Raw genomic sequence first — 17,891 nt, forward strand, 5'->3', positions numbered from 1 at the left:
TTGTCCCCGCCCCCACCCCCCACCCCCATTCTGAAGAGGAACCATGCGCACGCCTATGACAATCATGACGTCCTAACGACGTCACATGACGACGTCGTCAAACGAAATCGTCACTTGGGTAAACATGGGCCAATCCCGGAGGCAACGCAAAAGCACGCAGGGTGCAGAACGCCTTCGAACATTCACTCCAGTGAGAAAAAAAAATTATTGGTAATAGACTTGCCTTAGGCAAGTTTATTATCAATCAAAACAAGGTACTACAATCGTTCTCTCACTATTTGACTGTATGTCATATTTTTGTTCAATTCTTATTTTCATAGGTACATAAACTAATTATTCAGTTTTTCTATGTTCACTGGACGAAGTCTGTTTTATGCGTCTAAATTTTGAAATTTTCCCTTATATTAACTGCCAGTTTCATAGCCAATCCCCCTTAGTGGGTATGGTCCAAAATTAAAGGTTCAAGCAAGCAAGCAAGCAAGCGATTACGTAGGGCATCATGTGACTAATTTTTTTTATGAGGTTACACCCACAGCGCCAGTTTCGGAGGCATAAATAGACGCTACGAATGGCAGGAGTCAATGTGCCCAGGCAAGAAAGGGATGAACACGGCTTAAGAAACCAAAAGAATGGAATTGGGAACATCAATAGTAATCGACGAATTGATGGAATAGCGTGAAATACATTGTGGAAAAAGGTTAGGGATTGAAGGACGTATAAAAGGGAACATGGGAGAGGCCTTTGTCCTGCAGTGGACGTAGTCAGGCTCATGATGATGATGATGATGATGATGATGATGATGATGATGATGATGATGATGATGATGAAAGGGATTGACAGGAAGACCGCAGGCCAAATCTCGTGTAGCCTAACTATCGTTTCCACTTCCATACCGACGATGTGGTCGACAATCCTCGATGCGATGTCGTGGCGCGATGCGGCGAACTGACGGCACGCGTCGCTCAACTCCCGCGGGTAGCCGTCCCACACGCAAAGAGCCCTGTGCATTCAGAAAAAAATTGGAGAAATTGGAAGAAGAAAGACGGGACCGCAGTTCTGAAGTGGTATAAACAAATACCTGCCGGTGCATTGATTTCACCGGAAGTTTACATCACGAGAGAAGAGAAAAAAACTTTTACGCGAGTGCGTGCACGTCCGTCTTCTCTAGAATCCCGTTTCGTTATATTTCATTGAATTCTCTTCACATTCTATCCCATATATCTATTCCATTTTGTTCCATCCATTCATCAATCCTATCAATGTTGTCCGATTCCATTCAATTATGTACCATTCAATTGTGTATCCATCCATCATTCCATTCCACATATTCCATTTAATATCGTATCATACATTCATACAGCCATTCAATCTGTTCATTCCATTCTATTCCTATTGCATCCATACCTTCCATTTCTGTTACATCCATCTGTCTATACATTTCGTTCATATCCAATTCAAGTACAAATCTTTTACATTCCAATTCCATCCGTCCATTTCTATTCCAGTCCTATTACATCCAATTCATTTTCTTCGTTCATTCCGTTCTATTCCTATTCCACCTATCCTCCCGTGTCATCCATTTTCCATCCATAAATTCACTCTATACACATAATTCCATTACATCAATCCATAAGTTCCTTTCAATCTCATCCATCCGTTCATTCGTAACGTCTTCAAGCTAGCGCCCAGATTATAACGTAGAACTTTTTTTTTCATCAAGCCACTTAAGTTACACATAAAGTTTATTATGCTGCCTTCTTTATCCTAAATCAGATAACTCAACATGCTAGTTAAGGCGCTACACGAATACGCGTGGTCCTCCCATTGAGCATCGTGGTATACGATCGACGTGCTCACCTTGTGACAAGGATGAACCCCGTGGTAAAGTTCGAGCTTCTTTCGTCGCTCAGACGTTCCAGCGCTCTGGATGAAATTAATTACGGCATCGTCAAAGCACTAGATGTGGCATTCGTTATAGCGTAATGAATTAGTAGACGTCTGATGTTTGCGTAAGTATTAACAATGTCAGCAGCTGCGAAATTTGAATCACTTGAGGGTAGGGTTGTTTTGAATCCATTTCATGTTTATGCAGAAACGTGTCGGTTTTCGTACGTTTATAAATTGTTTGTGTAAGAGCACAACATGTCCTAACGTAGGTGTCCTGTATGTAAAGAGCATTTGATATCTATCTATCTATCTATCTATCTATCTATCTATCTATCTATCTATCTATCTATCTATCTATCTATCTATCTATCTATCTATCTATCTATCTGTCTGTCTATCTATCTGTCTGTCTGTCTGTCTGTCTGTCTGTCTGTCTGTCTGTCTGTCTGTCTGTCTGTCTGTCTGTCTGTCTGTCTGTCTGTCTGTCTATCTATCTATCTATCTATCTATCTATCTATCTATCTATCTATCTATCTATCTATCTATCTATCTATCTATCTATCTATCTATCTATCTATCTATTGTAATGATAATAAATAGTGGGGCTCAGGCAAGGGCGCAGGCAGGGTGAAGGAAGCGGAGGAAGACGAAGCAGAATAAGAACAGCCGGCCTGCAGCAAAGGCGTTGTCTCTTATTTCTCGTCGTTACAATGGCGCAGTCGACGAAGAAAACGGCTTACGTCTCGGTTTCGTCATCCAGAACGCCCGCCGACGTGCAGCCGCGGTAAGCGTCGCTTGAGGACGGCGTCAAGCCCTCCTCGGCAGCTGTTTACTGACACCACCGTTCGGGGACGGCGTCAAGGCCTCCTCGGCGGCTCCAGCACCCGTTACCGGTACCAGTTCACGATAAGGAACGCCGTCACGCTTCTTCGCTGATGGAACCCGCAAGGCGTCCGTCGCGGCCAGCATCGATCCCAGCACCGACGGATGGCGTCCAGGCCTCCGTTGTGGTTCCGGGAAACTTGTCCTGGGACGCGACACGTCGCGGCAACCATGCGCACGGGCCTCTCTCACCTAGGGATGGCGTACATGCCTCCTCCATACCTGGCAACCTGTCGGCGCTTCAAGCACCCACCGTGTACGGCGTCGAGGCCTACCCGGCGGCGCAAGACCGCTTCATCTACGCCACAGTACCAGGTCACAACTCATCACACGGGTTCCGCTTGCCTGGGAACGTCGTTGACGCTTCCAGCGCCCTGGAACCCATGTCCACGATTCCTACCACAGCTGGATTTCCAAGGGACGCCGTCCACGCGTCCTTGGTCAGCAATTGTACCACCTCGAGTACCGCAGTCACTGTATCCTCCGCAGAGGCGGGCCTTGGCTCTTCGTGCGGATCACACGACAGCGCAGCGGAGCTGCAGCATACCATCGCGCAACTCCGCGTCACGACCAACGCCCTCATAGCGTCGAGCTCCCAGCTATGTCCTGCCATCTTGCCAACATTGTGCGCACTCAATGCCATGTTGGCTGCGGCCGCCTCACAAAACTTCGAGGTAAGCTCGCCCGAGAACCGTCGCAATCTCGGGCGTTCTCTCACGGAGGTATCAGAGCAAGTGAACTGCTTGGCGTGGGCACATTTCGGAGTTTTGCCCGCAGTCCCGCCATCGCCGATTTCCTTCGAGCTACCGGAGTTTCGCGGCTTCCAGGACGATGCCAAGGAATGGGTGGCAACCGTCAACGCTGTCGGAGATCACGCAGCTTGGACGGACCAAAAGAAGTGGGGCATGGCCATAGACCGCCTTCGGAATGCTGCCGCGGCTTGGCATCGATACGAAGGCGTGCGGCAGACATCCTGGGTGGACTGGAGTGACAAGCTCATAGCTGCTTTTGGACGGAGTCACCATCACCTCTCCACGACCACCCAGTCTTACGCGACCGCTACCGAGAATAGATCCCAGAAGGAGACCACCCTCGCGGCTTCAGCTGTATTTTGCAGCTTCCCGACAGCCAATTTAACCACCTACCCTGGGACGAACAACCCTACAGTGTTGACCCTCACTTCGAAGCGACATCTCCTGATATCACGTCAGTCTGTGGCCGAGTGTGCGGACGTCTGCCACACGCTAAGCGCCGCCTCCTTCAAAGTCACTGTCAGCAAAGACCTACCAGAGAAGGTAATACTTCCGGTTAGTGACAGGTCATCTGACAATGAAGGCTCTACTGCACGTGAAACTATAGGAATAAGCAGCTTGAGCATGAGTCCGACAAAGGCAGTGCTGCAAGAGCACGCGTTGCCTCTCAAGCTGCAACCTGAACTCGGCTCTCAGATGACTACAAAGACACCCCGACGCCCCTTGCCACACCGCAAGCAACGCAGGCGTCGACGCTCAGTGCAGCAGGTGACGGTGCAGCGTGGACTATTTCCAGCATTTGTAACACGACTGCGACAGGATGCTCAAACCGACGAGATTAAACCAACGCGGCCACTTTGCAGGAGTCTGTATCTCCTGCTAGCGGCATCTTGTCCAAGTCAACAGCGTTGGCCCCATCGTGGACGACGCCTGCACCGACCATCACGTCACAGCCAGTGTCGTCCTCCGGAATCTCCTTCAACAAACTTCCATGTGAAATATCAGCTTGGCCGAGCCCGGCCACCCCGGAATAGTCAATGCCGCCCACCGGAGACATTGTCGGTAGCCCACGAGGCTCGCAGTCGGGGCCGAGTGTAATGATAATAAATAGTGGGGCTCAGGCAAGGGCGCAGGCAGGGTGAAGGAAGCGGAGGAAGACGAAGCAGAATAAGAACAGCCGGCCTGCAGCAAAGGCGTTGTCTCTTATTTCTCGTCGTTACACTATCTATCTATCTATCTATCTATCTATCTATCTATGTGTCTATCTATCTATCTATCTGTCTATGTGTCTATCTATCTATCTATCTATCTATCTATCTATCTATCTATCTATCTATCTATCTATCTATCTATCTATCTATCTATCTATCTATCTATCTATCTTTGTGTCTATCTATCTATCTGTCTGTCTATCTATCTATCTATCTATCTATCTATCTATCTATCTATCTATCTATCTATCTATCTATCTATCTATCTATCTATCTATCTATCTATCTATCAGTGCATCCCATACGTTTATTTAGTCTTATAGAGGTTTACGTCTCCCTCTCCGCCTTTGTAAAGCCGAGAGGGTGTCTTAGGTATACGGTAAATAAACAAGTTAGGAAGTATAGTCATACACGATGCACGAATCGTGCATTTTTGCCCGTGCCAATAATCACGTCAGCACGTCCGTGTCGGCTCCTGCTCCGCCACCGGTGCGGTCTGAATTCGGCATTGGGACGACATTTAATTACTGATACTGTCAGCCTTGACTGGCTACAATGCGAGTGGATTAAAATCACACTAAACAGAAATGTACTGTATATATCTAAACATGGGAGATGAAACCATCAATACTGAGAGAGAGAAGCGACTTTCTTTTTATTCCATAAAAGGGGAAACACTCATCATTTCATATAACACATCAAAACACGTTTAACAGACATTACATCATAATAGCAAGGCGCCTGCTTTCGGCATGTACTGTTACAAGGCATAATTAGAAGGCATGCACTATCCTGGCGAAAGCAAAACAATGCATGCCTTTCCTTGGCACGCGGAAGTATACATATAGTGTGCAGCTTGCGGCATTCTCACCTGGCGACCAGCAAGTGGTTGCAGAGCTGCTGAGCGTAGCGGGCGATGTACTCCACGCGCAGAACCTTGAGCACGGTGGCGCCACCGGTCGTGGTGGCGCGAAACACGTCCCAGTGTGCTCCCTCGTCGGTCTTGACAATGTCTCGGGCATTCCTGCATGACGTCAACAGAACACGGTGATGAATGAAATAAAAAAGATCAGCGGATTTTGATCTATTGAGAAAAAAGTAATAAAATCTGGGGTTATACGCCCAAAAACTTAAACATGACTATGATTGACGCCGTAGTAAAGGGCTATGAAACACAAGTCATAGCTTTGCCGCAAAGGTGATGCAATGAACGCGACAGCGACAAATTGGAAGGTCACGCGCAGAGTGGAAAGCAGATCGGAACGTGCCCCGCGTTACTCACGCACAAATAACGCACGAAACTTACTCACGGGTACAGATGCACGCGAATAAACGTCCAAGTTGGCGCTTCGCTGTGTCTGAAAAGCGCGAACTTCTCGCAAACGGGGACTGCAATAATTGCAGTGACCTTTGTGCGCCCGGCAACTACAACAGAATAATTCCAAGTGAAGCCCGAGGCCAGCCAAGACGTACGATTCTCCCCGCGAGGTAAGGGCGCGCGAGGAAGCGCCGCCCCCCTCCTCTAAGCGGGGCAAAGTACGCTTGGGAAATTAAAAAGCGCGCCGCCGCGCGATCTGGCGACGCGCACTCATTGCGCCATCTTGCTGGTAATCGTAAAAATAAGATGATTCCCCCGAGTCCCGTCAACAAAGGTAAGTGGTAGATATAAATAGATTGCCGTGTGAACGTCGAAGGTCGTGCTCCTCGCTGGCTCAGTGGTTGAACGCCTCGCACTCACGTTTCAGAGGACCCAAGTTCGATTCTGCGCGCCGGAGTTTATATACTGTGAGTGACGCCGGCGGCAAAATACAGCCGAGAGTGTCGATATAATTGCTATCGCAATAAACCTTCGACCACCTGGTGTTCTTCAACGTGCACCGACGTCACACAGCACACTCACGGACCCCCTGCATCTCGCATTCGTCAAAACGCGATTGCCGCGACCGAGATTTCGGAGCTCTTCAACGCGGCGTCTCTCAGTCATTTCCATATCGGGGCTTCGGGATGTAAAACAACAAACATTATATTAATTTAATTATTTTTTTCTATAACACTGTGCAATGCTCACACCTGTTTCCTCCCCTGCGGCGTTGCTATCACCCCATGCAATATCGTTTGCGCCTCGTGGCCCACACGTGTCTCGTGGAAATAGATAGATAGATAGATAGATAGATAGATAGATAGATAGATAGATAGATAGATAGATAGATAGATAGATAGATAGATAGATAGATAGACAGACAGACAGACAGACAGACAGACAGACAGACAGACAGACAGACAGACAGATAGATAGATAGATAGATAGATAGATAGATAGATAGATAGATAGATAGATAGATAGATAGATAGATAGATAGATAGATAGATAGATAGATAGATAGATAGATAGATAGATAGATGCCAAAGGTGCTTGCACTATGCAATGAAATGCTTCGCATTTACTATATCAAGGTTTTACTGCTCACTTAAATGCGCTATTAAGGCATTTCGAAGGCTGTATTACGACTGTTGCAGTTTGAATACAGTCTTACAGAGCTTAGATTATTGAATAAAGTTACTACTTAAAGATGGACAAATGTTAAAGGGGCCCTGAAACACTTTTTTGAGTAACCACGGAAATAATTCACTGTAAAAGCGTATTGCCTCCCAAACTCACCACCGCAAAAATTTTAAGAATCCATCCTGTACGAGCAGAGTTACAAAGATTTGTCACACGCTGCAATCGTATTCTCTCTTCTCTCGTCCCGACGAAAGCGCCGGAAGCTAAGCAGGGAGGGGTGGGAGGGGCAAACAAAAAACGTCATGCGCACCGTTCGTGACCTTGAGCACTTTTTTTGTTTCATCGAATACGCGACTTTCTCAGTGCGATCGTGCGTTCACACGTGGACAAATGACGGCCTCTCGCGGCGATTTCCGATACAACCGAGCACGCCATGTTCAAATCAGCCAATGGCTGATAGATGGGTCATCTACGTGGGATTTTTGGGCATATTCCGTGATTTGTCGAGGGAAAAGAAAACAATCTTTAGCTGACTTAGGTAACTTATTGCAAATTCCAGGTCGCGTGCTGCGCTATATAATTGGGCTCACTTGTTCTCGCAAGCCTCTACTACCGACCGGCAGCGTTCTCTGACCCGCTCAAAAAGTTTTGCAGGGCCCCATCAAGAAAAGTTGAATACGATATTTTCTGCACTGCATCAGTCACGACACCAAGTAAATCAAAATATGCATTCAACTAGCATTGTCATCAATCTATATGATGTTCGAAAGGTGAACGTTGAGGAGGAGACACTTGCAGAGGCGGCTACATAAAGTGTAAGACTCACTCGAAAAGTATATCTTGTCTTTTGAACTCACTCGGACTCAGACTTACCAAAGGTTTCCTGATCCGAACTCACTCAGACTCGCACTGACGAAAATTTTCTTCAATTAGACTTACACTCGGACTCAAATTCACCCAAATATCACTTACCCGGACTCATTCACGGCCAGATATGAGGCTGAGTGAGTCCGAGTGAGTTCACCGATCTGTAGCGTATAGCCCAAACACAAAGATGGTCAAGACCCTCTTAAGCCCCCCCTCCCCTTCGTCTCCATAATTTAAGCTACAGCACGTGACTGTACGTGGTCACGCAGTACAACAAACTCACGTGCGCTCCATCACTTCGGCGAACGTGGTTGCCGACAGCTGGTCGCAGACTCTGAGTAGTTCACCGAACAGAATCGAGGTGCCGCGCGTGTCGACAGGCGGGTACGAATCCTGCAGCTTCTCGGCGAATGCATCCAGAACGACCTTGACGAGGTCCGAGAGGCCGTCCTTTCGGTCGAAAAAACGAGGAAACGACACGAAAGCAAATTACAGAAATAAAGAATATAAAAAAGACGATCCCCACCGTTCATCGAGTTTCCGCTTCTCTTAGAGGTGCCCCAAAACGACATCTGATAGTCTTTTCTAACATTCCAAATTAACGAGCGCATTAAGTTGGGAATGCCGTATTGATGAACAATGCCACACTAACAACCTCTAGATGAAATAAAGCCTCTCCATATCCATCTCTCCTAGCACATTCGTCAACACACTACGAAGGAGCGGCTTTGTCCACGTTTTAGGGAAACGGGAGACAGCATAAATGAATGAATTCAAAACGCGCCGTCGGTACGCATACACTTACATCCCCCACTTACATTTGCGCAGCAATGTGCATTTCTTAAATACACGTCCTCTACGCCCGTCGCAGTGTGATGATATCACCGAAGAGTGGAGAGGTCTTAGTTACTCTAGAGGGTGTTGGCCAAACGCCGAAACGCTAAAAGCCGCAATGTCACCCCTCCCCCCTCTTACACACACGCGCATCCAAAACTCCTTTGTCCTCGCCGGGCCTTTCGTTATCACCAGTGTAGTGGTGGTGGTTATAGAAGAAGAAGAAGGCGCCTAATTTCTGCACCCTGGTTTGGAGCACGGTGGAGCACCTATTCCCCTTTTCATAAACACCTCCCTGGGCGCCGCCATAGCCCTCCTTGGGCTGTGCAAATTGGCGCGTCTCCTCGAAATGCACTGGCAACGCGGCGCCCTTGGCCTTTGTACTCCCGCGCACAGCCCATTATGGCGGTGTTTTTTTCCTTCCTGTGAAAAGGTGTATATCCTCAATTTTCGGCAGCAACATCGCTATTCACGTCTGCTCATATCGTTAAAAAAAAAAGAAAAAGAGAAAAGAACTTGTCTGCTCGTAGGTACGCGTGCTCGCTGCACTTCCTCCTGCACGGTGAGGAGGAGAACTAAGATAGGAGGAGAGACGAGATACTGAAAGAAGCGCAGCGAAGGAAAGAGCGAAGCTTGAGAGGGCAGCTTTTGGATCGTTGGTCGCGTGTGAATTCGCTACTACGGCACCATTTCGAAAAACTCTAGCGGCTACACATTTGTTGAAGGCTTATGCACAAGTGCAACATCACAAATAAATTTTGACACTTGGGCGGTTTAGGGGCCCTCTTAAGGCCTGCGCTGAAAGGCCTGCGCTGAATTTTGACACTTGGGCGGTTTAGGGGCCCTCTAAAGGCGTGCGCTGAAAATCTTAGATCACATAAGTAGCACAGTATCGGGAATTTCATTGGAGCTGGTCCCACACTAAATTTCTACGAAGATTTATGAACACATGGTATGACTTATGGGCGTGTTCAGAGAATCCCTCGTGGTCTTGAAATGCCTTGTCTAAAGCATCATATTTTTCGTAGTGGAAGCACTTGACAATTTTTCGTGGTTTCGTTGGTCAGCAACTTTCGGAAAAGACTTGTTAGACAGCCCCACCTATAATTCTGCTGTTATGGGCATGCGCAGTTGCAAGAAGTAGAGGCGAAGTTGCGCCGCAAATAGTACCGGTATAAGTATTAGCACCGGTAATAACATTGAAACGGGTACCGGTACAAGTTCAAAGCGATTCCGTTTCTTTGTTCCCTTGAATAACGGGCCACTTTACACCAGCGCCTCAGTAACTGCTGCGAAAATTTGGACCAAGGCCGACCGCCACTAGGATGGGTGAAAGAACCTTGAAAGCTGGGTTCTTCTTTAGCCTAGCCCTTGAAAGGGGAAGCCTGCTTCAGTGTGACTTTCATCCCACACATGAAGCAAGCATGCAGATCTATGAACGATAACGTAAGCAGTTGAACCCCGTTGTAACGAATACTGTATAGCGAGTTATCGGTTATAGCGAACTTTAGTTGAACAGGCTGTATTTTAACGACATCTATCTTTCTTTAAAGAAATTGAAAACGCGATAGCCGCCAGACTACCACATGTAACCAAGAAATGTTTGCCCGGCGCGAGGCTCAGAAGTAGTAAGGTAGCATAAAAAGCGATATAAACAATAAAAGACAACTCACAACCACATTTTAAAAAATTCTGCATCCCATCCTTTTGTTAAACAAATCTGACTGCAGGCCTGATTTGTCAAACGAACTTAATTCTATTGCTTGAAAGATGTGGCAGAATATTGAGAAGAAGGGACAGAAAGAACGCCAACGCAAGCAAAACGCCAAATGGTTCGAGCAAGAGCAGCGAACTTTGAAGCAGATGTGTTTTACCTCTGACTTAAAGTTTCTCGCAGGGTAGATGATATTACTTCACTTAAGCTCAATGAGATGGTTATAAATCTCAGTCACCTGAGAAGCACGCTGAACTTGAAAACGGCGTTTCCCAGAAAACGTCAACTTTTTCGTCCTCGCAGATCTTTCTGTGATTTATTTTCACCCAGTAAGTGTGGGAAACTTCTGAAGGGTCTCCACTGAAGTTGTAATCAATTCTGATGCATAATCTTCGTCGTAAATTGCACTTTAACAGCTGTTGAACTTAGATAAACTGCAATGTGATTAATTAGGCTCAATTAGTCAAAATAACTAAAATTTTGCCATTTTTCTCGTTATATTGTGCCCTCAGGAGCAAACTAAGTAGGTTTCAAATAGGTTGACCACGAATGTCCTTCTTAGGTATGAGGAGGCTAAAGCAAGTATTGCTATGTTTTGCAAGTATTTTCCAAGTATTTCTGTCCTGTATAACTAATCGCTCTGTATTTGACACTCTACGTTAAGCTGTGTAACTACGATGCACTCCTCCACGGTCACACCAGTAAGCTAAAGTAGCGTTCCAGTGCGGCTGTGGCCTATTCCACTCGGCCAGAAAGCGTATTACAGCGATGGAACGCAACTATATGCTGTGTATGTCATGACAACGTCAAGACATGACCATACGTACGCGTTGTAGTGTTGCAGCGCGTGGCATGTAGACATCTTCTTATGAAGACAGAGGGCGAGCGACTGCACGGAACTACGTCATAGAGAAACATAGCAAACTGAGCGCCCTCTCTTCCCGCAGAGAGAGGGCGCTGCGCCGCGTCTACAGGCCACGCGATGGCGCGCTGCAACACGTTCGCGTGGTCAGGCCTTTATGGTGGACTGGGAACCACTTCGCCGTGAAAGACAAGAACGGACAGAAGATGCACGGGTGCGCAAAGCGTGTTGCTACGCTGTAGTAATTAACGAGAACAATAAGGCGAGCTGGGAAGTGAACTGTGACTTACAAGCAGCGATTCGACATTGTCGCTGAGCGCGTCTTCGTCCGGGATGTCGTCGCTGCTGTTGTCGTCTTTCTGCACGGGCCGGGCGAACACCTCAGCCTCTCCTTTCGCCTTGCCGGATTCCCTGGCGCGGACGCGTTTCTCGGCTTCTGTAACCAGAGTCGTGGTGAAGCTATCGCTACAAGAAACATTAAAGGGCCACTCACCATGGAGGCTCCCAAAATACAAAAAAGAGCGCAATATTCTTTCCTGATATTTCCCGCCCTTCTTGGAGCACTACTGTGACATAGACAGTAGTTCCCTTGACGTCTACAGCGTACATGCTCTCGGTTTGTTGATATACGCGAAATATCACGTGTGACTTGTCTCCGGCACTGCTTTGCCATGCAGCCACCCATCCGTTCTTCTTTGCCTCGCATGAATATCGACCACAATCAACCGATCAAACTTCATTTTGTGCGTCCACAACTGCGCAAGCGGCGATAACAGCGTGCAACCGAGAAGCGCGAAATCCTGATAAGCTCTAGCGCCTAGGGCTAATATTGTTCACGTGCATTCAAGAACTAAGGGTCGAGGAGGATGCATCGTGTGTATGAAAGAGAGGAGAAAATAACCCCCTCGTCTTTAAAGACGGGGTACTGAGTGGCCCTTTAAAGACGTCACCTTAGTAACGACATTACCTTAGAAACAACATCAGGTGTGACTACACGAATTGATTCATTCGTTGATTCATTGATTCAATGCATGTCTCAACATGTTTTCACCCTACAGAGAGAAAATATTAAAGCCCACAACGTAGCAAAACTGCTACATCCGGAGTTTAGTGAACCAGAACCACGCTCTGATCATGAGGCAGTGTGACCATACAGAGAGAGAGAGAGAGAGAGAGAGTGTGTGTGTGCACGTGTGTGGGTGTCTGCGCTTGTACGTGTGTGTGCACGTGTGTGTGTCACATAATCCAAAGCATATAGTGGACCGGGTTTACATGCACGAACAGACACAAACGCACGCACGAACATACATAAATTATAACTGTACCCCCCCCCCCCCGCTCCATCTTCCAAGAACTTTGTGACTCCGTTACTGGTACGCGAGATCAGTTCCGTGTTCTGTTACCGTCGTGAGTATTTTTCAGCTAACCCAATTGGCTTCCCTAACATAAACGATTTGTTCCGACTCGTTTAACTCACAACTCTCTCGAATCGTACCAGGAAAAAAAAAGAAATTCGGTGAACGCCTGCTTTGTACTTGCACTACTTACCACGATCGCCGTCGATGTCCCTCTGGTGGACGTTGTCACCAAAGAAGTTCATGCGACGCCAGAGACCAAATGGACGCGCGAAGGTCCTATCGAACAGCTCCTTCGCCAACCTGGTCTGCTCCCCCAGCACCGACCCGGCCAGCACGTTCACCGACGTCTCGGCGTACGAAATGATGCTCAGAACGAGCTTCACCATCACACAGGTGACGAGGACGCCGGCGACCCCGGACGCCAACCTTGGGACGACGCCGTCGTCAACGCCGTCATCGACGGCGAGCGTCTCTTCTTCAGCCATGAACCTGCCGTACGAAATGAACTTAATTGTGCCACGTGCACAGTGCCCACAGAATCGAAACGCCTAACGTGCTCTACTGCTGGTGTTGGGTTGCGTGCGTAACGTTGCTCCATCACCCCAGTGTAGCAGCGAGGGCGTGACACACCTCTAGCCCCTCTCTAAACGAAAAATTCTTCCAGGCATGGAATACGAACAGGGGCGTAGGCAGACTTTTGTTGTTGTTGTTGGAGGGAGGGGGAGTGGGGGGCATTTCCTTGATTTACTTCGAGGGCAGGGGACACCTTCTTGAAATGGTCATTTTTCACTCTGTTTGCCCTCGCAAAAAAGTTTGGGAGGATGGGGCACAAGCCCGATGTGTTTCAACCCGGGTCCGTGCCCGATCGCAAAATGGCACTCGACCACACTTTCCTGCCCGACTCCGAGTTCATATCAAGGTCGTGCCCCTGCCCCCCCCCCCCTCCTCCTCCCATGAAACACATTTATGCTTACGTCCCTGTTCCGCCAACCCCTCCATTGGTCAAGTCCGAAAGAGTGCAAGCTTCGAAATGGATGCAAAATAAGAATGAAATGATGACGTGCTCGTGTTTCCCACAGAAGTTCTCCCATGAAACACATTTATGCTTACGTCCCTGTTCCACCAACCCCTCCATTGGTCAAGTCCGAAAGAGTGCAAGCTTCGAAATGAATGCAAAATAAGAATGGAATGATGACGTGCTCGTGTTTCCCACAGTAGTCAGCCCAGTCACGACGACCAGTCTGTTCACTAGACGCCGGGAGAAAATAAGCTCTCAATCAGTCCATACACGATCGATATCTCTTGCAAATTGTCTGCTGACGAAAAAGTTTGCTTTATCATGCAATAGCACGCCCGTTCCGCCTTATCTTGCATCACTATGATGCGCGATCAACTGATTTATGCTGGTTTTGAATGGTTTTCGACTGCACACATTCTCCCTAATTTACAACGCTTCCACCTGGAAGCTTCACCTGACCTGTTTCTCTGTGCACGCCTGTTCAAGACACCTGGCTGCGATGCCTTTTAACGCTGCCCAATAGGACTTGGCACTATTGTTCTTGTTCTCCTTCTACTGTGACTCACACCCACTGCGGTGGATTGGCCAAGGATTGAGTGGTCTTATAAAATTTTACGGAATCTTATAGTAATGAAGGTTATCGAATAAAAACATTACAAGTTTTGTATGAAATTTTGATGCTCACTCAAATATCGTCAAAGGCCCTACTTCTCTTTATCCTGAGCCTATGGCTCATACCCAGTACAGAAGATCGGACAGTCAGTGAGTATACTTTTCCGCTATGTTCTACACAGTAACACCACTAGACTGCTAAAGGCAAATGCTATATTAATTTGAACTGCGAATGATTAGTCATAAAATATTTAAAGCCGGTAGGATTACAAAAGACATTATTTTAGTCTCTACAATAAATGCCTCAATGAAGAAAGAAAACATTCTTGTGGCTGCATACCTCGGCTAGGAGCTCATGAAAGAGCAACTGACAGTTAATTCCAGATCCACATTATGAAGATGTGGTACTGACTTTTTTTACCCCACAATATGGGGAAAGGATAGAGAGATGTGACCAGTGGTGTAGCCGGGAAAAAGTTCTACACCCCCCCCCCTTCCCCTCCCTTACTAGAAAACTTTCTGGCCAGACGCCTGGATGCCTAACTTGCCGAAAGAGCTCAGATGGTATTTCTTATTGTTGTTGCTCAGACACTTGGCGCAGCCTACCATGGGGCATAGGCCTTCAATCGGACGATGTCTTGCTTATAAAGAAATTGATTCACTGTCGCCTTGTTTTCAAGTCACAGTTGTTGCTGTTTTCCTCTGAACATGCCTGATACGCAAAGCAGGGTGTTGGACAAGTTGTAGGTGAAGTAATCTAGTTATGCTTTTTTTTTTTGTAGTGTATCACGCGTAGAAGCCATAGCTAATTATTCTGGCCACTGCGGGCGCATTTCAATGGAGGCCAAACGGTAGAGAACCATGTCCTGTGCGATGGCAGCTGCTATAGTGCACGTTCAACAATACCAGATGGCAAAAAATTTCGGAGCCCTCCCCGACGGCGTCTCAAAATCAAATCGTTGTTTTGGGGCGTTAAACACCATTTATTATTATTATTATCATTATTATTATTATTATTATTATTATTACTATTATTATTTATTTTCAGCGAGTTCAAAAAGGCGTATAAAAAAATTACTCGCTGAGCTGTAAAATCACACGGTCTATTTGTATGCCACGTATCCTCTGTGCCCCTCATTTGTTCCTCTTTTTTATTTACTGCTTGTAAAAAAGTAATGGTGTCAATCGTCTGTCTGTTTGTTGGTAAGGAAACAACAATAGTTTTGTTACCTTGCATCCACATCGCTGTAACCGGTTCTGGCGGGCCTAGTCGCACAAGTCCTGGGGACTTAGACAGGCCCGTTTCTTTGTACTTCTTACGGATGTGTACAATAAATTATTATTATTATTATTATTATTATTATTATTATTATTATTATTATTATTATTATTATTATTATTATTATTATTATTATTATTATTAGTCGTAGTGGTAGTAGTAGTAGTAGTAGTAGTAGTAAGAAATGTCAATTATTAGTAACTAAATATTTAAGGCAGGCAAAACTTAGCTACATATTCCTTTAGTCTAGCTGCTGAATACCTCGATGGCCAAGAAAACATCTCTGTCGGACTTTATTCTAGAGCAGACGCCTCGAAAGAAAGATTAACCGATTTTGATACTTCCAGGCGCAGCTTGCAAAGAGGTGTAAGCTAGAATTAGGATCCATCATAATCAAAGCTTGATTATATTTGCACCTGTAACTTATATTAGCACTTAAAGAAAGTAATAATAAATACAGTCAGAATGATCCGCCCGACTCTTGGCAGATGCCCCTGAATACGCTGAGTGGGTAGGTGCCAATGATCCAATCATCATCGTCATCATGTGTTTCTACTGTATCGGAAAGGACAGGGGAAAAATGACCAATGACTCCTTACTGCTTCTGACAGAACAGACTTCTTCATCCCGGGCAAAGTTTTCGCCACACATGTGAATAAATCTCGAAGACTATGTATGTCTTCTTTTTTTTTTTGGGGGGGGGGGGTGGTGAGTGTGCGGGGGGTTGCTGCGTCTACTGGAACGAAATACAACCCTGCTAACATCAGTTGCGAGGTTTACGCTGCATGGACATGGTACAAAGGGACACTAACAAATGTTTTTTTATATTAAGTCAATGTGGGGAGTATGCTTTGCTCCCCCCCCTCCCCCCACCTTCTTAGGTTGGGGGGGGGGGGGACAAAGTGTTGCTTAGCAAAGGTATTTGTGTCTAAGCAAAGTGTTGCATAGAGACTAAAACCAGTGCACGCGGGAGCTGCAGCAATGAACTGCAGCTATCACGAGTGTAGCATCGCACCATCCCCTCTCTTATATGCAATTGAAACACGTTTCCGTGATGACAGTTGGTTAGATTGCAATGTAGCACATACGTGTTCCTTTGGTTGGTTGATTGTTCCTTACGCAACCCACCACGAGGGATAAGCTATGAAACGGACGGTACCTTACTTTAACCCATTGTGTCACGAATTACGATTCGCCGTCAGAAACGCGTAGAATTCACGTGGGATAATTTTGAGGCACGCGGTATCACATTCCAAGTAAGAAAATGAAGGAAAGCATTGTTTTGTTTGAGCTTCCGTAATGAAAGTTGGTGAGTATGGAACTAATTATCTAATTATTCTTCCAACAATGAGCTTTGGTACTTGCATAAAAAGAATCCACTTTTGAAGCCAAAATGATTTCCTGTTTGTTTGTTTTTTGTTGTATTTGTTTTGACGAAAGAAAAAAAATACGTTTTACGCTAGTCCTGGAACGTGTCACGTCGAACAATCGTCGAACGTGGTAGTGTATCGAGCAAAATGGTCCTCTGCAGCAATGCGCAGCGTAATGAAGTTAAATGATTGTGAGTTGACCACTCAAGAGGCCTGCACGAATGGGCGCACTAAGGTTCAAGCCATTTGATGAAACTCACGGTGCATGACGTGCCATTGAAGTGGGCGCGTACATATTTACACACTGTTATTATAAGGGCTCGTTAGAGATTAATTTTCTTTTGTTCAGGGGATTGAGTGCAGTGTTCCTTCTTTTCGTTTTTTTTACTGCATATATTTCTGAGCTCTGATGTTACAAGTTACTTGGGAGTAAGCGCTTCTGCCTTCCGTGTGTCTTTTCCTTTTGCGCAAGAAGTTACGTTCCGCGCTATAAAGCTTCTTGTCAAGTGGTGGATAAATCATATACAAGAAATTGCGATGCGATCAGTAATGATCAGCCGCTTACGTCATACGCAATACGTGCAATGAAGTAAATTTAAGTGTTTATAAACCAGAGTCTCTAATTAAAGGCACTCTAGGTTCTTTTTTCTTTTCTTCTTTTTTTTAATGTTACCGTACGTACTAATCAACTAACCACCATACCCTATGTGCCTCCGAAACATTTGAATTACCCGCTGTTTTT

General features: G+C 46.3%; 1 protein-coding gene across 1 annotated transcript in view; it reads right to left on the reverse strand.

Moving 5' to 3' along the window:
* The window catches only part of LOC142771586 (serine/threonine-protein kinase haspin-like), a 62,858-nt gene that overhangs the window by 7,315 nt on the left and 37,652 nt on the right, over window positions 1–17,891 (reverse strand). The window contains exons 2-7 of the mRNA XM_075873270.1: window positions 13,061–13,359; window positions 11,803–11,948; window positions 8,386–8,552; window positions 5,604–5,756; window positions 1,858–1,923; window positions 894–1,000 (exon numbers count right to left, since the gene is read on the reverse strand). Coding sequence (XP_075729385.1) covers window positions 894–1,000; window positions 1,858–1,923; window positions 5,604–5,756; window positions 8,386–8,552; window positions 11,803–11,948; window positions 13,061–13,355 — 934 coding nt within the window. The 5' untranslated portion in view covers window positions 13,356–13,359. The remainder of the gene's footprint in view (window positions 1–893; window positions 1,001–1,857; window positions 1,924–5,603; window positions 5,757–8,385; window positions 8,553–11,802; window positions 11,949–13,060; window positions 13,360–17,891) is intronic.

This window comes from Rhipicephalus microplus, chromosome 9 (assembly GCF_043290135.1).
Source record: "Rhipicephalus microplus isolate Deutch F79 chromosome 9, USDA_Rmic, whole genome shotgun sequence".
Taxonomy (NCBI): domain Eukaryota; kingdom Metazoa; phylum Arthropoda; class Arachnida; order Ixodida; family Ixodidae; genus Rhipicephalus; species Rhipicephalus microplus.